Source organism: Protopterus annectens, chromosome 1.part2 (genome assembly GCF_019279795.1).
Source record: "Protopterus annectens isolate FY-2018-M chromosome 1.part2, PAN1.0, whole genome shotgun sequence".
NCBI classification, from domain to species: domain Eukaryota; kingdom Metazoa; phylum Chordata; order Ceratodontiformes; family Protopteridae; genus Protopterus; species Protopterus annectens.
The window spans coordinates 942,943,649-942,965,558 of record NC_056727.1 but is presented as its reverse complement, the minus strand read 5'-3'; the positions used below and the strand labels follow the sequence as shown (position 1 = coordinate 942,965,558).

The following is a 21,910-nucleotide window of genomic DNA, read 5'->3' as shown; positions in this document are numbered from 1 at the left end:
GGAAGCCAGGAGACCTAGTACAAGGAAAGTGTACGCAGAAAAATGGAAGAGATTTTTATTTTGGAGTGCAGCAAACAATTTGGAGATTTCTGAGCCAAATTTGAGTGTGGCTCTTCAATATCTTACTGAGTTATTGGACAAAGGTTTGTCTTTCTCTTCCATTAAGATTCATGCTGCAGCAATTTCAGCTCACTATGATTGTGACCCACCGTTGTTTTCGCATCCTTTGTTCAAGCAATTTCTTAGAGGGGCAAAGAATATAAGACCCCACGTGAGCTCCTACTCCTGCTTGGGATCTCAATTTTGTGTTGGAGAAACTTACTCTACAACCTTTTGAGCCTCGGCTACTACTGAATTGAAATACTTGTCATGGAAGACTGCTTTTTTGTTGGCCATTACTTCTGCAAGAAGGGTTTCTGAGTTGCAGGCCCTTATGGCAGTGGAGCCATTTTTGATTTTTCATAAGGTTAGAGTATCTTTACGCACTAATCCTTCCTTTATGCCTAAGGTGGTTTCTAGTGTGGCTTTAAACCAAACTATTCATTTGCCTACTTTTTATGCAGATCCCCAAAATAAAGGGGAAAAGATTTTGCACACTTTAGATGTACACAGGCAATTGCGTTATTATTTGAGCAGGACTAAGGATTTTAGGCAGTCTCAGCAGTTGTTTGTTTCTTTTGCTTTGAGTTCTCAGGGCAAGCCTGTGTCAAAACAAACTATTTCTAGATGGATTGGGTGTTGCATTACATTTTGTTATTCCCATCATGGCAAGGAGATTCCAGCTGGGATTAGGCCTCATTCCACTAGGGCTACTGCCACTTCAACAGCATTTCTGAGGGGTGGCAACTAAGGATATTTTGGAGGCAGCTACTTGGAGTTCAGTGCATACTTTCTCTAAGCATTATCACCTTCCTCTCTACTCTAAGTCTAGGGCTGGTTTTGCCACAGCTATTTTGCAAGGCATGTTGTCAGTTCCTGCTTCCTTATGATTTGCCAGCCTCCCTTACCTCTGCTTTGGGATTCTACCCAATAGTTAGGACTGCAGCAATGTGGAATGAAGAACATAGTACAGTTTTGTACCTACCATAAATGTAGATGTTCGAGGATCCACATTGCTGCAGTCCAATTTACCCTCCCTCCTTCCCCTCTGTGTTTAGGGGTGGTTGTGTAGGTGAGGTTATATTCTGCTAATTTTGTATATTTTGTACATATATTTTGGTGCAGGTATGTTGGGAGTTTTTGGTTTTTGGCCTTATCTTTTCAAGGTCTTCTGACATCTGGGGCAAGAAAAGACTGAGGATATGACGTCGGTCATGCGCATTAGTACCCTGACGTACTGACGTCAGTCTAATGCGCCCTGACCGACGTCAGCCATATACTTTGGTATTCGGGCCGACTGGACAGCGGACTACCCAATAGTTAGGACTGCAGCAATGTGGATCCTCGAACATCTACATTTATGGTAGGTACAAAACTGTACTTTATTGCTGTGGCCATAGAATTTTACTGTAAGGCATTGCACTATATGGTGTGACTGCACCTTTTGCATTAGCTTCAGGTGGTCTTTTGAAGACTCTTAAGATTGTCATTTGCTGTGGTTACCATTTTCTTGAATGTAATGCTGATGCTAAAATGTTTACCAAACCTTGGCTTCAAAAGGCTTTTGAGTTATGTTAGACTGTTAAAGTTCACAGCTAGAAATGTTATATCTGTCTTCGCACAAGAAATGTAGCTGTGCCACAAAGCAAGCTGTTTAATCCCAGCTAATGCATTACTACTCGTTTTTTTCACCTATGTGGCTTTTATTAGACCCTGTTAAAACCCAGTGTGCTAGTGGAGATATTACCTTGACTCCCTGTTTTTAGGAGGAGGGGTGTTCAGAAGATCTGTGACCCTGCAGCTTGGGCTTGCACCCGTACCTTTAATATTAAGTTGATAGTGCATTTCAGTCTCCCCTCCTGATGCAGCCTTGGGTTTTGAGAGTGCAGTTCGCAATTTATTTATCAGTTGGTTCACTGCCCCATCACGTGTTTCCACTGTCTTGTATCTGTTAAGTGAAGACCTTCTGATTTACAGTATATAGTCTTCAGGGTTTCTCCTCCATTCATGCACTGGGATTGCACTTACTGCATAGTGTGCAATGGCTGCTTCCTCCTCCACATTGGTTGAAAACTTGAGATTGTGCTTCCTTGCACCAAGAGCTGCATCTAAAAGTCTGCTGTTTATTTGACAGCAGTAGAGCTTTTAGATATGTTGGTAGTGCCCTCTAGTTTTAGGAAGAGTTCATAAATTGAATGTTGAGCTCATTCCATGATCTGGAGCTCTAAAATTGACGCAGTTTGACTGTGGGTTGACGGGAAAGAGGTCATTTTTTTGTGGAGTTTGTCTACCTTCTCTCCTAGTTTTACTGGAATGCTCCTTCTCACTTCACAGAGAGACGTATTTGACATAAATTTGTTTCTGCTCTTGCCTGTTCTTTCCTTCATGTTTCCAGAAAGACTGCTTCCCTAGAAGTTCCATTTGAGTTGCTCCATTGTTTAATGGATTTTTATTAACTTCTGAACATATTCCCAGCCTCACTTGTAGATGATTTTTGTGGAGGGGGCCCCTTTTCACTTCTGGTATCTGTCTTCCCTTCCGTGAAAAGGATGACAGAGAATTAGTCTGTTTTTTCCACTATCTTAGCTTAATGTAGTCATCTGTGCTCTGCAACTGTCTTACTTTTATGTATGTGTTGCTGTAGGATTTCAGAGGCCTGGGTTCTGCCATCCCATTTGGCCTGTTTGACAGCTGGGCTGCTGTGGGCAGTTTGCATCCACTGTCTTTCTGAACAGTGGATGCTATCACCGTGTAGTGGCTAATGCATTTCCTTGTGGATGTGGACTGGACTGTGCTTCTTTTAGTAGGTAAATTAGCTTGGTACCTGCCTACTTGATACAGTAGAGCTTTTCAACTGGTGATTGACATCTTTGTAGGATACTTTGTAGTCCCATTCATATTTTGAGGGAACCCCCCCCCCACACCCTTTGTTTACTGTTCTTCCATGAGCCTTAGGAGGATCATCTGACACCTCCTCTGTGTCCACTGTTCCCTCACCTAGGCCTAGCAAAGTTTGACTAAGAAAAGGGGCTCTCCTTTGACTTCCTTGAGAAATAGAACATTTTAGAGGTATGGCTAAGGAAGAAGGCCACTCTAGAGCCTTATCTTGGCAGTCCCTCCCCCAAGTTTTGCAGAGTTTGGAAGGTTTTATGGTGTTGTAGTGGGGAGGTTGTGAGGGAGTCTATTCCTTTAAGGCACAAGTCTGTCCACCCTTTCCTCGCTTTCTCCCCTGGCCTTGTTTAGGAGAGGGTTCTGTTTCTCTTCATTGTTAGACTTTTCAGTGGGTGCTGGCCTAGTCTGGAATTTGAGATTGAAATGCTTTCCTGTCTCCTGTTATCTCCCCCCCCCCCCCCCCCCAGCTGTTCTCCTCGTCCGTCAGGTCTACTAGACCCAGCTTAGCCACCTCCTGACCCAATTCTGGGGACCTTGAGGAGGTAAAGCACACTGCAAGCCTCTAACTTCCCTCCACCTCATGAAATCCTTGACAGCTCCACCATTGCTGTCCTGTGGATGTGCAGACACCTCAGTCCATACTGGGCCTCCCAACTAAATGATTCCTGTGCAGCACAGAACTTTCTAGGTCTGTACACTACATATTGCAGCGATACTTTGCTGATTCCGTAGCTCTCAACCTTCTATCTCCAAAATGAGGAACACTAGCCCTCATAATGTGGAACAAATGGGCAAAATGTGGAACACGTTGGAACTTAAAGAAACATGAACTTTTTAAGACCCCAAGTGAGGTACGTTCCTCGTAATTAGGTACACTTGAGAGGCATGGCCGATTCCTTCCCAACAGGATGGGTGGGTCAGCAAAATCCACTCACTCCCATACTTCCCACTGTGGCCACTACAGCACCTGTGAGACTAATTGAGCACTGGTTGTCTGGAGAGCAGTAAGAGCTTTACCTTTGTGCCATGGGAGCCACTCCTGACTTTTCTTGGTGGCTGTTTAAACATTTTGACCTGGTCAGCTACTGGGCATTCTGTGCATTTTCTTTGGGTATCTGCTTTTTCCTGGCAAGGATAGAGTATGGGCCTTTGCTGTCTGTCAGCTTGCCTTTCTTTCCCCTTTATGATTGTGGGCACAGTACTTGCCTGCATTTTCTGGACCAGTGGGCTGCATCTGCTGTGTTTTGTTTAGCTGTTGTTGAAACTTGTGAATGCCTAACTGGTTAGTGTTATGGCTGAAAATGATCAGTAGACAAACCCATCTGACTGGTAAACAAAATTTAATAAGTATTTTTCAGAAGTGCCAGAACTCTCTTTCTATATAGTTCTCATTTGGCATTCAGTTGGTTCCCTGGTTTTGAGTTTTTTATTGTTCCTGGTTGGGAGTCTCACCCTTCCATGACTCCCCTTTTCCATTTTGGTGGTAAAGAGGTTTCTGATAGTTCTACAGCTGTTTTGTTTCTGGGCTCTGTAGATTTTGATTAGGAGGATCTCCCCAGCTGACTTGGTGTATGGCATTGGCTCTGCTTTGTGGTCCGCTTTGTTGTTGGAAAGGAGGTATTTTTTAGCCTTCCCCATTATAGCTGCCCCCAAATAAATTTCCCTAACAAGGGTTCTCTTATGAGTAATTAAATATTGTGGGGAGATGTTTGTAGGGTCATCTCTACCCTCTACTTTTGAGGAAAATCTCGAGCCCAGCAACAATGCTAGGTATTAGCATCACTGCGATGAGAGCCAAAATAAGTTCACATTACCTGAGCAGCCGTAAGGATTTTGTTTCCCTATGTCCATGGGGTATGATGATTCTTTTGGCTGAAATGTTTGCTTGCATTACTGTAAGAAATTACAGACGCATGCATTACTATGCAGGATTACTACACCTTCACTATGCACATGCGTGCCCCCCCCCCCACGTGCTAATGACTGCCATCATCATCTTGGTAACGCAGCGCCTACATATCCTGGTCTTGGGTCTTTGCCTGTTTGCCTCTTTGTGTTGAATCTGCAGACTGGACTATCCCCATGTTAAGCTGCCGTCATCTGGTCATTCCCATTCCCCCTGCCAGTCCAGTTGTTTTAGCCCAGGAGCTGCTACTTGAACTCTGGTTGTATAGGTTGTAGTCGGGGCTTATTCCTTAGGATTTTCAGCCCAGCTCTGTGGTGCTTTTTTGATTACTTTTGTGGACTGAACATCTTCTGTGATGATCATCCTTTATCAGAAAGAGGATGGAGATGTGTTCAGGATCACATAATTAGCAAAATGTACGACAGCAAAGGAGAAGCAACGTGGTTTTCAATAATTGTTGTAGTCACTAACCAAGTCTTTAGAATTAAACAAAGTGCAAATATTCCTGTTTTATCAAATATTTCTGTTCTGTTAAATCTACTTGATGTTAGTGGTTTAAAGCAGTAATATAATTTTTTAATAGTTAGTAAAAGGAAAATGACAAGGTCATCACCCATCTACAGGATATAGATAATGTGCTTGCAAAAATGTTTCGTGCAAACCTTATAGTTGGGAAACAGTTGTCGAAATGCTGTAGATAGTAGTGAGGACAGCACAGCTACAGACAAGTAGTACCATAATTACAATTATAACTGCAACCATAAGTACAAATAACTCAAGTTCATTAGTACCATGAAGTACTTCTTGTGGCTTCCTGAAAAGAACAGAGAAAATCTAAGAAAATGCCTACTAGCCACACTAAGTAAAATGTTGGCATGTGGACAAGTCTGCAACCTGTGGTGATAGCTTGTTATGGGGCCAGTTTTCACAAGTGGTGGAGGGTTGTCAAAACAGTCCCAACAATTTTAGGCTGATCAACCTAGCAAGTGTTGTATAAGAAATCTAACGAGCGTGTCATCTCCACTGAGACAGGGACCTATATCTTTTAGATATGTAATGGTACTGGTTTGTTAACAGGAATTGATCTGTTTTGAGCCTTGTAAGGTAACATCAGAACTTGAAATGCTGCCATTGCTTACTGTTATCTTAACCGTACTGAGGCTTTAGACAAAAGGGGGTGATTTAAATTGAATGCTGCTCCTTATGTAAGTGGATAGAATTTCGGTTAAGCAAATAGTCAGTCACACTAGTCAAAAGAGAGGGAGAGTTATGTATGTAGCTGTAGTAACAATCATGTTTGTATATATATATATGTGTGTGTGTGTGTGTGTGTATATATATATATATATATATATGTGTGTATATATATATATATATATATATATATATATATATATATATATATGTATATATATATATATATATATGTGTGTGTGTGTATATATATATATATATATATATATATATATATACACATACGCACACACACACACACACACACACACACACACACACAACATTATGTTAGAAACTGTCAGTAATAGGAAAAAAAGGTGCATATATGCAGCAGCTTATACGACTACAGCGTAAGCTTCCCCTTCTGGTAGTAAATTCATTATTGGCTTCCTTCAAAAATAATCTCAGTTGACATGTAGAAAATTAAGTAACGGTATTGGATTTTAGTAATCAGACTTTTTGAAGGCCAGTAAGTTATAAGCGTGAAAGCAAACCTCTTCATCTTTCAACTTCTTACTCTGGGAGTTCGGAAGGCTTAGATACTAGTAGACTGTTTCTAATGTTACCTATGGAGCCTGTTTAAGTGGTTCTACAGAGCTTCAAGTAGCCTGCCCACAACCTTTGGTTTGGTTGTCTGACTCACTTAAGGAGTTGCAGGTGTTGGAAGTACCTACCGCTCCTAAATTAGTTTGTGGGAAGATGTATGTCAGCACAGACCTCTGATCCAGTTTAAAGTGGATGCAGGAAGGGGGCAGGCATTTTACCCTCTACCTCTGGGTCTGCTTCCCTGTCAGAGTAGCTATTCTCATCTTCTGGTGGTAGTTTTATAGTAGTGGCAGATCTGTGTTGTTTTTTCTTGGGCGGGGCACTGACAGGTCTCTTTCAGGGCTGTTATTTGATCTGCTTCCATTCAAGCTTATTGGGAGGAGTAACTACGTGTGTATTTGCTGTATAGTACTCCCCACCCCCAAACTAACTTGCTGTAGCCCTGGAGTTTGTCTGAGATGGGTTTCTTCACCATCACCCTTAGTGCTTATTCTAGGGTATTCCTCCAGCTGCTTCCTCCATTGAACTTTGATTGGGATTCTACCTAGCTTTTGAATGTGTCTGTGATCCAGAAGGCTAACTGAGACTGGTGCATTGTTACTATATTAGTTGTATGTATAATGAGTACCCTGCTCGATAGCTTACACTGTCTGTATGCATGACCAGTCTCCCAGGCCATTTCAGTGTAGGTTTCCCTGCTAGTTGGACAAGTGTGTATTAGTGCGTCTCTCTGTAACAGTGAGTGCACATATTTTTTTTTTTTGATGGGTTGGCTGTAGCAGGCATACGGTTGAGCACACTTGTGCAATCGGCACATGCTGATAGAATGTGCATCTTCACGGGTGCGTGTCCATCAGTTAGCATGGAAACTTTGGATAAAATATGCCAAGTTCTGTTTGTTGGAAAGTATAACTCAGCCTTATTAGCCATCTTGGGGGGAGGGGAGTCATCATTTCAGATCTGGCATAAGAATACAGACATGTTATTTGTAGCAGGTATCTGCATAACAAATCCTTGCTGCTGTTTGTTTGTCTAGAGCCTCTCCATATTCATTCTGTGTTCTGCTTTTGTTTGTGCACTTTTTTCTGTTTTACTGGCCTTAAATCTCTTTTTTATTACATTTTGATCTGTTTCATTTTTTCTTGTTCTTTCTTGTGGGAGTAGTCATTTTGAATTTGCCTTTTCCTTTGGTTGAGTTTTTGTAAGCAATTCCTGTTTTTAAGAATTATACCTGGATTTTTCTGTTGTACTGGGGTAGGTGGATTAATTTGCTGTCTCTGTAGACCACTGGACATTGGCTTTCCTTTTGACATTAGTATGAAAAGTTGTGCATACGTAAGTTTGATGTTTTTAAAGTGATTCCTTGTTCTGGTTTTTGATCCCTTTGTAGAGTATGATGCATCATGCAAGGTTCTGAGTCTAAATTGGTGCATTGCACAATTTCAGTCTTCACCTTGTATGTGTTGGGTATCATTTCCATTTAGGCATATGTCATACATGTCATAGCTAAAAGTCGCAGGTAAAATTATAATCTGAAAATGCCAGGCTGTGTTGCTGAAAGTGCTTTGGCTGAACTATATACATTTTAAGCAAAGTCATGGCCAGTAGAGGAGTCTTTGTTTACATTTTCTAATTTATTTTCAGCTTACAAAAAGAATGCTGGGACATCCAAACAGGTACGTTTACACATTTTCATCTGTGCTCTCCAAAATATTTTTGTTCTGAGAAAGCAGTGCTGTGATGTTTTTTTAACTGATGTTTTCCATTGTGAAATTCATTTTAAGCCCCCCTCAAAGCCCCTCAAGTCTACAGGGAGCAAAACGGTTGGTTGTAGTCACATGAGCTGAATTTGCTGCCTTCATTTTGGCTGCATCCTGGATATTTTGCTGCATTTCAGGTTTGTCTCATAGTAAAATCCTTTGACTTTTACAAAATTGTTTTAATATCTGCCTTTGTAGGAACCAGACTTCCTATTTCCCCAATCTGTGTTTCTGGGTTGACAGCGCAAGATTACCATCCAGTCTTCTATTTTGTCTTGCAACTTGCATAGTTCAGAATATTCATTTTCAACCGTGAACATGATTATTTTTCTGAAATGAAAGAGGTCTCCCAATTGTTTTATCTGATAAAGGCCATGACCATCTTTGTTGATCTAGCATCTAGAGCCCTCTGTGATAGGTCCTAAGGTTGGGTTTATCCTGTGTGCAACTCAGCAGTCCGTATAGTTTTCCAGAAATTCTTCTACATCAGCACAGTCTTCTCCTGCACTTGACATTTTTTTTCTGCTTGCTGAGATTGAATTTCACTGTTCCTCCTACTTGTTGACACAGTTGTTAATTTTCTACAATTTCTGTGATGGGAAGTAATACAAAGCATTTTGGGTACCACAGGGGGAGTCTGTCAGTGTCTGCTATTTGGGCTGTTTTGTCTGAGGTTCTTTTAGGAGAATTGGTGGGGATTGTTGTTTTTTTATGGAGATAATTTTGCTTTGGTCGTGCTAGGGGTGTAGGGATCATCGTTTACTAGCAGTTGGATTCTGCTCCACTTCATTTCTGTGGGGGTGCTTTATGCATGCATAAGTGTCCCTTCAGCTTAGGATGGATCCCAGAGGGTATTAGCACCACCACTCTTCCCTTGCCTGATCAGCATCATCTGCTAAAAGCTTTGGTCATGTGGGTACTGGGGGCTGTAGGCTCATGTTCTGGAGATCTCCTCCCAGCCCTTCTGGGCTGGTTAGTTGGGGTAAAATTAACCTGTAGTTATGCACAGATCCATGTGGGAAATGTTGGGTGTGTGCTCAACTGTTGGTGTGATCTTGACTTTCAATGCAGGACCAATAGGGACTGCATTTGGATGCTGTCTTCTGGTTTGGTGCAGACGTCTAGTGTGCTCTCCTCAAGCTTAGCTCCACATGCATTGTTCATGTCCGTTCCAAAAGTTCTGATAAACCCTGGACCCTAGAGTAAAGGTGTTTTGGGCACCCATTCTGGCTAGCACTTGCATTGTGTGCCTAATGTTGGTGGAAGGGATCATTCATCTTTACTGTGCTGCTCCTTGACTGCAGGAGGATTGACTGGCATGCATCTTTCTGTCAGATTGTAGTGGAATTTATGACCCACTATCTGAGGCTTACTTTTTAGTGATATTGGTGGGCTCTCCACATTTCTTGAGCCCGTATTTTGCTGCTGATAATGTGGCAGGCAGGATGTGCCAACAGGTGAGTAAGGCTGGAAAAATGATCACCTGCTATGTTAGTCTCAAGGCCTGTAGTGTGTATATCCTCTGTCAGTATTCCTTGTGGTATAGTTGGAGGCAGGACTGCAGTGTAGATCCTTCCTGACACTGAAATTGGGGATGATTTTGCCTTCCCCTTGGAGATTGCTATGCTGGTGCTGCTCTTTATTTCCTATATTTCATTTTGAGGCCAGTGCACTATGTAGGGCTGTTGGCACAATTTTGCGCCTGATATGAATGGCTTGGCTGCATTTATCCACCTGGACAGCCACTTTAAATGTTTTGTTTTTGAGATTAGTAGGCTGTTCAGTCAGTAGCTTCATTCCCTGCATAATACTCTGTTAGGTGCCAGGGAACATCTCTACCTTATTGTGGGGAAAAGGGTTGTTAGGTACTCTGTACTGATTTGAGTTTTTACATTTGGGGGGAAGAGGTATTTCAGGAGTTTGTGCCACTTTTGCCCGTAGGCTGATGTGTTAGTATTCAGGCTGTTATACTTCCTCTCTAGTGCCAAGTGTGTGCCATTATTGCAGGAGAAAGTTGGTGCAACTTTAGATGGAAGCTGCTCCTTTGATCTTGGTATGGAGTGTCTTTCTCTGTGGCCTCTCTTCTGAGATTTCCTCCTCTTTGGTGTTCTTTGGGAGGCATGCTCCACAGTCTTGTGTGCAGGGATTGAGTGCTCCACTTTTTGGAGGGAGAGTGCTCACACCTCTTGTCTTTGGCTCGGTGATTGTTTCCTCCATTTTTGTGGGCGTTTGGAGTCCCATCTTCCTATCCACTTCTCCTCCCATTTCGGAGGAAGACTTAAGATGCCTTTAGCTCTTATGTGGTTCAGATGTTGGCTTTGGGCTTGGAGTTTTATGGGCGTGATCCCATCCCAGTGGACAGTGGCAGACATTGTGTTGCTTTGCCTAGAATTTTTGAGTTTAGGGTGGTTTGCCGTCTAGATTCTCACACAGACCTTGTGGCCAGATGGTAGCATGTCTTGACTCCAGAGGAGTAGGCTGCATGTTTTAGTCCAGTTAGGATCAATTTATTGCCATTTCTGTCTCAATATTCCAGAATGTCAAGTCCGGTGTCTGTCCTTTTCCACTGGACCTTAAAACATTTGAAGTTGTGTGACTTGTGTCTTGCAGTTAGAGGAGAGGATTAAAGCTAAGAACTGTTAATGAGTTGCTTCCTGTAGTCCAAGGTTCAATTCCGTCAAGCTCCATGTGCCTACTTTTTGATGCTGAGTGAGTTACTTAACCTGCCAGTACTCTGGTGCAGCTAAAAATTTGAAATAAGCCTTTTGCAGGCTTTGAGGCATTCAGATATCTCGCTATCTGGATGACCTCTTGCTTCAGGCCCCATCCCAAACTACACTAGTGTAAGATCTTTATTTTACCCAGCTTCTAGTTCATAGATTGGGGTTCATGGTCAATCTTCAGAAGTCAGTGTTGACTCAATCTTAGGATCACAAATTTCTAGACTGCAGGATTCAAACCATTCCATCGCTTGTCTTTTTTTCCTGTCACCAAGGTGTTCTCTCTCAAATTATTTTTTTTCAGTGATTCCCCTGTCCTTTCTTCTGGCCAAGGAGTTTCTTAAGGGCTCTGGTATTCTAGCAACCCCATGTTTCCCTGGGCCAGGCTTCATACGCGAAAGTTTCAGTGGTATCTCAGATGAGTGTGGCTTCAACAATTCCACCTGCTAGACTGTCTAGCTTCTCTGCTCGCTTGTCTCAAACTGGAACTTCACTGGTGATTCAACAGGTGTCTGAGTGCTCCCTTTCAGTCTCCTCAAGTAACCCAGGGACTCTAAACAGACCCCTCAGAGCTGGGGTGGGGAACCACTTCAGGCACCCTGAAGGTTCAGGGCCTTTGTTCCTTGAAACTGAGGGCAGATCACATCAAAATCAAGGAATTGAGAGCTCTCATTTTCTTTTTAAGCTTTCCACTTGCTGTGAGTGCCAGGTCCCGTGAAGGTTTTTACAGGTAACACCACAGTCATGTGGTACTAACTCCTCAAGCCTGGGAAGTAGCTGTCAGCTTGCAGGTGACCCTACAGGCAGTCTGAATACCTTGGGGTCGATTCTCTCAGCAGGTCCAGCACACAGCCTCACAAGTCGATACCTCACAGAGAAGCATTTCTGGACATAGTTCATTGGTGGAGTATTCCTCAAATGGATCTCTCTGCCTTTCCTCTTAACTAACTCCTTCAGTTTTTTTTCCAGAGTCCCATTTCCTTTAACTTGTGCCATGTTTTTCTCTTGGAAGGGAATGTTCCTTTATGCCTTTCCTCCCCTTTCTCATCTCAACATCCTTCACATGATAAAGGAAGACACTCCAGAAATCTTGTCAGTGACTCCCTTTTTGCCCAGATGGCACTGGTTCCCCCTCTTATTCGATTTGGCCAGGGGCAGTCATCACAAATTACCTCACCACTTGGACCTTCAGATCCTTCAGGTCCACTTGGACAGGACAACAGATCTCTCCTGCACACTCACTTGTCCATTTTTCAACTGACACTTTGAATTATAGGGTTTGAGTCCTTATCGTCACCAATTTTCTGAGGATGTATTTACGGTCCTGCAGGAGGCCAAAAGCCCAGTACCAGAAAATCATGTATGTTCAAGTGGAAGAGAAATTCTGTCTGGTGTCTTAAATATCACAAGGATCCCTTTTCAGTGCTAGTTTCCTTTGTCCTTTCCTACCTGTGTGAACTGCTACATGCTGACCTAGCATGTTCTGTGAAAGATCTTTTGTCAGTAATTTCTGCCTGCTCCTGAATCCTCCTGTAGCCTTTGAAGTCAAACAGTTTTTAAAAGGCATTCTTCATATGAGACCCCCAGTAAAGCCTAATGTCCTTCTATTCCTATGTTGCAGTGTTGGTGTGGGATATTCCACCTCTGGTAACTCGTACGTCGGCTTCTATACAAAAGCTTCGGCTTGGCTGTTGTAGTTGCGTGGGACATCACATGTAGGGCCATAAACCAGGGACCTTAAATGTGACGTCTGCATGCACAGACCTCAGAACTTTCCAGCTGCAGACGACCGACACATCGTATGCTTCGCTCCTTCACTGCAAGACGTTTAAAAGCTAAGTACCCTATTGGGGTTTTCTTTAATTTCTAGCTAAAGCTTGGTTTGTTGGAGCAATCCTTAGCCAATGTCAGCAAAAAAGGGCAAATGCCAATGCGAGCACAAGATACCCCATAAAGACACGCATGACCGCTGCATTTTTTGCTTTGGTTGGGAGCACGATCACAATGCTTGCTTCATCTGCCAATCTTTCGTTCCTAAGACCCTTCGCAGCCATCTGGCCATTCTAAATATCTACCTGGAAAACCAGCGGCTTAAAATATTCGCTCTTAGGATGGATCCCGTCTCGGAGGCCTCATCTGAACCCCCGTGAAAGAAGGCCAAGTTTCTTAGGCCCTCTTCCTCTGCTGGTCTGCTATCAGATGCCCTGCCAGCTACCGATTTTAGGAGTTGAGGGATGTCCAACGGATCCGTCAACTTTTATGGCGACCTTGGAGGAAGCTGCTTCACAGTTGACAACCGGCACGTCCCTGGAGCTAACCCAGACACCGGCTACCACTAAGGTCGAGGGAGAACCAGACATCCCGGCCTCCGGCCGGGATCCCTCCACCACACACCTGCTACTGTTAGCCAGGCATCCGACTCCATGCCTATCCTAATTCTATCCCAGTCAAAAAGAAACAAAAAACGAAACATCTGGCTACACCTGCAGGTAGGCCTGATAGATTGGTAGTCCTTCATCTCTTCCTTAATGCAGGCCTTTCTGGCCCTTAGGTCCCCAGCCTCTTCTCCAGCTTCCCTTCCTCTGCTTAGCCCTAGGCCTGCTTCTGCCTCTTCTCTTCAACCACTTACCTCACAAGAGAGGGAAGAAGAGCAAGAGACCTGTTATTCCTCTTCTGAGGAATCCATTTCTTGCACTTTCCAAATTTCCACCCTACAAGAGTATTATTCTCCAGATGAATCTATTGAGGGAGACCCCCCCCCCCCCCCCCAGGATATCACTTTTGGTGAAACCATCACCAAAATGAAAGAATATTTTAAATGGGACACCTCACAAATGCCAAACTCAAAAGAGGTATGTTGAGCTTTTACAAGTGGAATCCCTTTCCTTCTGCCATTCCACCAGTCATCCCTGCCTATTTAGATGCTTTTGCTTCTGCATCAAAGACACCAGATTATAAGCCACCTGCCCCTAACAGGCCAGACCGCTTCTACAAGGTGCCAATGACCAATAATTCTTAGTCTAGCCTCCCTTGGCAGATCTTGTTGTGATTGCCATCTCACTAGGTAAACCATCCAGACTCATTCTGTCTGCCTCTCTTACCTACGGACAAAGACAGCAAAACAATGGATAGAATTGGAAAGGAGGTCTACACCTCTTCCACATTGGCTTTTAGAGCCATCAACTATCAAACCCATATGACCAGATATGCTTTGGACCTGGTCTGTCAAGCCTCTACTCTGCTGGCTGATACTCCTGACTGCCCCAAAAAAGCTGACATCTCTTCCAAACTATCTCTGGCTGTCCAAGTAGCCAGACACTCATTTAGATGCAGCTATGATGCTGCAGAGGCCTCTACAGCATCTGCCTCTGTTCTCAGGAGATGCTCCTGGCTTAATCTGCAACACTTACCTGAAGATTTCAAGTCTAACATCTTAGATGCCCCCCCCCCCCCAAGACCCTAATTTCCTGTTTGGTAAACAATCAGCAGACTTGTTTAAAAATCTCCAGGAAAAGAACAAGGAATTACAAGACATCAGACATCTCTTGGTGTCCCCAATTCCCAAATATTGCAGGAATTACCCTGCCAAGGCCTCATTTGTCAGATGAAACCCACCCTCTGCTGGACCTACCTCTTCCAAAGAAGAGGAACCAGAAGAAAACCCCCTACCAGGCCAGCTGCCTCTCTGCCTCCCTGTAGACAACCCTTTCAAGACAGAGGAGGCCCCAACAATGAGTGACTGCCTTGCCCCCCCTTCCCCTTTCTGACTGCCTCTCCCACTGCCTCCCCTTTTCAAAAATGGTCACTACAGACAGATGGGTTCTGGCTATTATCCAAAAAAGATACTTCCTCTTCTGGAAAGGAAGGCCACACTTAAGGGGTGTCCCCTTCCCCCCAAGAAATCAGAGACCTTTTCCCGCAGGTCCTGACGGACCTTCTGAACTTGGGCACCATAGAACCTGTCCCCCTAGGACAGGAATGAAAGGGCTTCTATTCAAGACTGTTCCTGGTCCCCAAAATGGATGGACCATGGAGACCCATTCTAGACCTTTCCTCCTCAAACCTTTTCTTAAAAGTGCCCACCTTCAGAATGTTGTCCCTTCCAAGTTTACTCCCTCTCATACCGGCCAAGGCTTTCATGGCTACATTGGACCTGAAAGAAGCCTACTTGCACATACCCATTCTACCCTCCCACAGAAAATGTTTACGTTTCTCTGAACCCTCCTTTCATTTCCAATTTACTCCTTTGCCCTTTGGTTTGTCCACTGCTCCCAGAGTGTTCACAAAATGTCTGGCACTGGCCATTGCCTATTGCAGAACACGGGGGATTCAGATTTATCCCTACCTAGATTACATCCTGATCCTAGCAGACTGCAAAGAAATCCTATTAATCCGTCTACAGTTCACCATGTGCCTACAACAAAACCTCCCCAAATTATCCTTGACACCAGAACAACACAATATTTCTGAGTTGCATGATCAAAATGGACATAATGAAAGCCTTTCTTCCCCAGGACAAGGTCAGCTCCCCAACCTCCCATTTCAAAGCCTTGCTGTAGACCCAAATAACTGCAAGGCAGTTCCTAAGGACCCTGGGCCTAATGGCAGCTAGCAGTCCCCATGCTTCCACTAGCCAGATTGCACATACAAAAGCTACAGTGGTATCTAAAAAATGTTTGGTCTCAACACCAACATCGTCTAGAGCAATAAATCATTCTCCTGCCCTGCCTAAAGGCAGAAGTAATTTGGTGGATTCAGCAAGTCCAGCTCAGCTTGTGCCTTCCTCTACAGCCTCCTCTCCCAACCGTTATGCACACAGATGCTTCAGACTCTGGATGGGGAGCCACAATAGCTTCCTACAGGGTCCAAGCAAAGTGGCACCCTTCCTTAAGGAACAGACACATCAACGTGAGGGAAATGACAGCAGTCCTCCTAGCACTTAAAACCTTCAGCCCTCTCCTACTAGCAGGTGTTCTCCAAATAATAACAGACAACACCACAGTTGTATGTAGTACCTCAACAATCAGGGGGGAAACAGAAGTGTACCACCTGTGCAGACTAACCTTACTGATATGGGACCTAGCCTCTTGACACTTGTTCCTGCAGGCATCCTACATCCCCTCGCAGGACAACAAACATGCAGATCTTCTAAGCAGGACATCCTCTCCACAGCATGAATGGATGTTGGAAAGGAAGGTCTTCCTAGACATTGTCCACCAGTGGGGCACTCCTCAATTAAGACTTGCTTGCCTCCCCCCAGAACAGACAACTGCAGACCTTCTGCTCCACAACCTACTCCCCTCTAGCTTGGAGAGTAGACGCTTTCAACATTTCTTGGAAGGGGAGGGTTTCTGTATGCCTTTCCTCCCTTCCTGCTTATTCAAAAAGTCCTCCTGAAAGTCAGGAGAGACGAACCAAAAATCTTGTTGGTGACTCCCTGCTGGCCAAGGCAGCACTGGTTCCCCCTACTTCACAATCTAGCCAAGGGCAATCACCACAAGTTACCCCACAAGGTGGACCTTCTGACACAACAAAAGGGAACCCTCATCCACCCACACTTGCAGATGTTGTCACTGACACTGTGGGCGATAAACTTCTAATTCCCTTCAGGTACCACTACTCGGAGGACATGCTTTCAGTCCTAAGGGAGATCAGGAAACCTACTACAAGAAAGTCATACTTAGCTAAATGGGAAAGATTTTCAAAATGGTGTCTGGACAAGGGCAGGGATCCATGCATAGTAGATCCCCCCCTAGTTCTTGCTTGTGTGTCAGCTAGTAAAGGGTGGACTCTTACTCTTCAGTGAAAGTTCATCTTTTGGCAGTCTCAGCCTGCCTGCCAGTAGACCCTCCCCTACTAGCCAAGCTCGATGTGAAGCTATTCTTAAAAGGGGTCTTACACATCAGACCTCCAAGAAAGTCCATCCCACCACCCTGGGACCTCAACTTCATTCTGGGAAAACTAACCCAGTCTCCATTTGAACCTGCTAGTGCAGCTACTCTGCAAATGTGCTCATGGACGACAGTACTGCTAGTGGACATAACTTCAGCCAGAAGGGTGTCTGAATTACAGGCCCTAATAGCGTGCCCCCCATACACTACCTTCCACAAGGAAAGGGTAACATTAAGAACTAACCCTTCCTTCATGCCAAAGGTGGTCAACTATGTCCTTAAACCAATCTATTCCTCTTCCAATCTTCAACCCCTCTCCTACCAATGATGGTGAGAGAGTACTCCACTCCCTGGATGTACACAGACAGCTAAGATTTTACCTAGACAAAACAAAATCCATTAGTAAATCATCCAATCAACTCTTTGCTTCCTTCCACCCCAGGGGCCTGGACAAGGCTGTCTCCAAACAAACCATTGCATGTTGGTTTAGGAAAGCTATTTGGCTTTACTTACGCCTTGGCAAAAAGCTTCCACAGGAGTCAAAGCTCACACCACCAGGGCAATGGCAGCCTCCAAAGCCTATTTAAAAGGCCTGGACACCGCTTCCATACTGGAAGCAGCCACATGGTCCACTATTAACACTTTCACCAAACACTACAAATTAGACAATGTCTCCAGAGCACGGGCAGTATTTGCCAGGGCAGCTTTGTGGGATCGGCCTCTTCTACCTCCACCCTTCCTTCCAACTAACCTGTGGTACTCTCCCACACCAAGAATGCTGCAACACAGGAATAGAAGGACACAGAATAGTTGTGTAAAATCTTACCATAATCATAGATGTCCTTTCCTTCCATGTTGCAGTATTCCTTCCCACCCTCCAAAACCCTCTTATCCTTCTTCCCCCCCCCCCCCCAATCACTCATCCTCATGTCTCTTGGGGTCTACACCCTATCCTGTGACCTATGTAACCACATAATGGCTCCTTGACCCTATGATATGACTGACATCACTGGCTGCTACTCCTGCTTGGGCCTAAAAGTTCTGAGGTCTGTGCATGCAGACGTCGCATTTAAGGTCCCTGGTTTATGGCCCTGCATGAGACGTCCCATGCAACTACAGCAGGCAACCTGAAGCTTTTGTATAGGAGCCAATGTACAGGTCGCCTGAGGTGGAATATCCCACACCAAGAATACTGCAACATGGAAAAGGACATCTATGGTTATGGTAAGATTTTTACACAGCTTTTCTTTACTCCTGCTTTTGATCTTAATTTTTTCCTTGGAAAAAACTGAGTCGGGCTCCTTTTGAACCTGCTTCTGCTGCTTTGCAACATTGCACCTGGAAGACTGTTCTTGATTGCTTTAACCTCTGGCAGAAGTGTATCTGAGCTCCAGACCTTGATGGCGGCTTCACCTTTTTTGGTGTTTCATAATGATAGGACATCTCTCCGTACAAATCCTTTATGCCCAAGGTGGTTAATGAGATGTCGTTTAATCAGTCTGTGTGGGGGTTTGTCTTTCTTGAAGAATATTGCTAGCGACTGTTCAGTGGGAGAAAACAGATCTGATGTCCTTTTCATTTCTCCTGACAAATAGTTCTTTAATCAGATATTGGATCAGACTCTGCCTCTTTCCCAGACTTAAGATCTGAGTCTTGAACTTTTCCCTCTACCGACAATGCTCCATGCCTTCCTCAACTCCCCAGGTCTTGTCTGCCATCCGTTGTGACCAGACATGATTCCAGTCTCTTGGTTCAGATAAGTTTGAGGTTTTCACAAGATTTTTCAGTAGACTTAGCTTTGCTGTTGATACTATAGTTTTTTTTTCCTTCCTTCAAATTTGTCTCTTCCTAGTTATTGGGCGTCACGGACTTTAGGTTTCCTTGCTCTTGCTTCTTCCCCATTTTCTCGTGCCTTTGGCACTTTTACAAACAAAAGAAACTTTTTAGCTTAAAAGTTTAGAAGTTTTAAAGGTTTTAAAAGTTTAAGAGTTTAAACTTTAGATTTGACAGCTAGCTTAAGTAGTTCTTGATCGTATTGGTGTTTTCTGTATAGTGTACTACTATAGCAGAGAAGCTTACTAGGTTCAAGAGATGCACTTGTGAGCACAAGAGCCCCAACTCGGATGCCCACAAGAAGTGTGTCTGTCTGGTTTAAGACCATTAAGATGTTGAATGTGAGGTGTGTACGATGTTCAACCCTTGAGTTTTGGCTGATCGTCGTAACAAGCTCATTCTGAGGAGCTTTGTTGCCTCCGTCCACTCTTCTTGGGCTCAACCCCCTCCCCCTTAAGCATACTAGCTCCAAACACTTCCTCTCTGCTTCCTTGGGGGGGGGGGGGGGGGGGAGTTAGAGCAAGCCAGAAAAAAGGCTAAAGTCTTGGATCAGTTGTCTGCTGATCTGAGTACCCCCCCTGCAAGTGCTTGAATCTGAAGAATTAGATTGTCTACTCCAAATGTCTTGAGGCCAGCTTCGGATCCAAAGTGTTATCAGATCTGTCGTCTTTGGTTCTGAACACCTCTAAGACCTTGGATCCTGTTATTTCAGGATCCCCCTTGCCCTGTTCCACCTTCTTGGATCCAGTGATTAGGAGCTTAACATTGACCTTCCAGGTGGAGCTGGTGTCCCCTGCTCTTCCTTCAGAGGTCCTTCAAACCCCTACCAAATCAAAAACATGCTTCTTTGGTGTCTTCCAGGTCTTCCTGAAGCTTCACCAAGGCTGACATTGACAGGATGATGTGGAAGTTCCTAAGGGCACAGATCCAGATAGGGTTGTTGTCATGTGTGTGCCATCTTGGATCCATGAGTGCTCCTCCCGCATCCATTCAGACTCCTTTTCCGATTTGACCCTTGGTTTCGGAACTCCGAACCTGGATACACTAGAGTCTATGCTAGATCCAAGGAAGCTTGCTTCTTTCGACTCCAATTTCTCTGACTGGCACTGCAACATTTTTGTTGGATCAGAGTGGATCCTGGACCCGAGATGCCGCTGCCGACTCTGGGCTGGTTGACCTTGGCTCAGACATTATTGGGGCCGTCGATTCTGTGTGGAGCTTTGGTCTTCTATAGCTTGGGTCCGGTTTTGTTTGGAGGTCTCTGATCTGTGGGTGGCTCTGCCCTTTCCCCTTGAGTAACTTTGGTTTCAAGGAAGAAAGACAGGGCTTTTCAAACTTATAGTTGTCAGAGACAGGTCTTTCCCAGCCCCGTCGACTTTCCACTTCGCACAAAGGGCTTTCTCTACTTTTAAAGAGTAGTCTCTTCACACTGGGGTTTGACCCTGTCCTTCATTGGATCTGAGAACTGAGCTCGTCTTTCCTGTCCTAGGTCAACCTGTCTTGAGCCTCCAAGATAACTATTCCCCAGGGGGTACCTTTTCCGACGCCTTCCTGGAACCACCCCACTGAGGAGTTCCCTCGGAAGAAAAAGTGTAAAATGAGGCACATAGACTACCCTTTGGAGTCTCTGACTGAGGAAAACGATTTTGATGAGAGAGGGAGTTTCCTGATCACCACCTAAAGACATCTCCTTTGGAGACATCCTAGAGCTCCTACAGCAGAAAGGTGGATGGTCTCCCAACCTCCTTCTGAGGAATCTGTGTTCCTGGAGGCTTTTGGGATGGGCCTATCTATCTCCTGGGTGACTCCCCCGACAGATGAGCTGATTGACCTAGTCCTTTCTCCAGGCCTGGTAGGAACCAGGCACAGTTGAGCCTATTCCCAAACACTTCGAAAAGGTTCCTGAGTCCACCATGAGATTGCACACATTGGAGTAAGGGTGTCCCCCTAGATGTCATTGCCATTGCAGCAGCCACTAAAAAGGAGCTAGCAGAGCAAAGCTGCACTATCCATCTACCTAACAAGGAGTTGTGAAGGACAGACATTGAAAGCTCATTTACACCTCTGCTACCTTCGCACTGCGGTCGTTGAACTATTTTGTGCACTTAATCTGTTTGCAGTGAAACCTGGTTAAGGAATTGTCCAACTCTCTTGCTGAGACTAGGTTGAAGGAGGGCTTGAAAAAGCTCTCTCCCCAACTGGCTACTCTTTCTTCCCTCACTAATTCCTTGATGAGGTTGGTTTTGCATGTGACGGAAGGCACCTCAGGAGCAGCCAGTACAGCCATAGCCATCAGTAGACATGCCTGGTTGCGGCTTTGACTTTGCGGAACCCTTCAAGGCGTCATTCATTAATGCTCTCTTTGGGTCCTGCTAGTTTGTTTCATCTGTGAAAGACGCATTCACCCACACGACTCTGCCGTGGGGATCAAGTTTTCCACTCCTCAGAGGACCTTCTCCAGGAACTAGAGAGGAGGGAAGAAAACTTGGTTCAGGAAGTCTTCAGGGCTCTCTTCAGCACCCATGCGGGGATACCTCCTTCAGAGGCAGAGAGGAAGGTTTCAGTAGTAGACAGCATCCCAGGGGCAGGGGGGTTTACAGAATCAGGGCTCCAGGGAACCTTTTCCTGACTGGTCCTTCCAGCTCTCCTGAAGAGCTGCTTGACTGTGCATTTGTGGAGGCAGTCGGGGGTCATCTATCCCTGCACCTGTATGCCTGGACAAGTATAACAAACAATCCCTGCACCCTAAACAATATATCCAAAAACTAGTACATTCCCTTTTCCTTAACCCCTCCAGGCCCAAGGAGGAGACTCACCGACATGCCACCCAGTCAGAGGGAGTACGCTTTACAAGAAGTTCAAAAACTTCTACAAGAGTCTCATCCAAGAGGTCCCTACTGAACAAAAAGGATTTAGAGCTTATTCTCACTTCTTTTTGGTGCTAAGAAAGTACAGGGCATCTGAGACCTATTCTGGATCTCTGCAATCTGAATCATTTCGTCAAGAAGGCAAAGTTCCGAATGGTTA

The 21,910-nt window shown here is 44.6% G+C and overlaps 1 protein-coding gene across 1 annotated transcript in view; it reads left to right on the top strand.

Annotated features, from left to right (window-relative positions):
* WDR43 (WD repeat domain 43) overlaps positions 1-21,910 on the top strand; it is a 1,886,673-nt gene that overhangs the window by 1,209,458 nt on the left and 655,305 nt on the right. Inside the window, exon 13 of the mRNA XM_044059887.1 lies at positions 8,324-8,355. Coding sequence (XP_043915822.1) covers positions 8,324-8,355 — 32 coding nt within the window. The remainder of the gene's footprint in view (positions 1-8,323; positions 8,356-21,910) is intronic.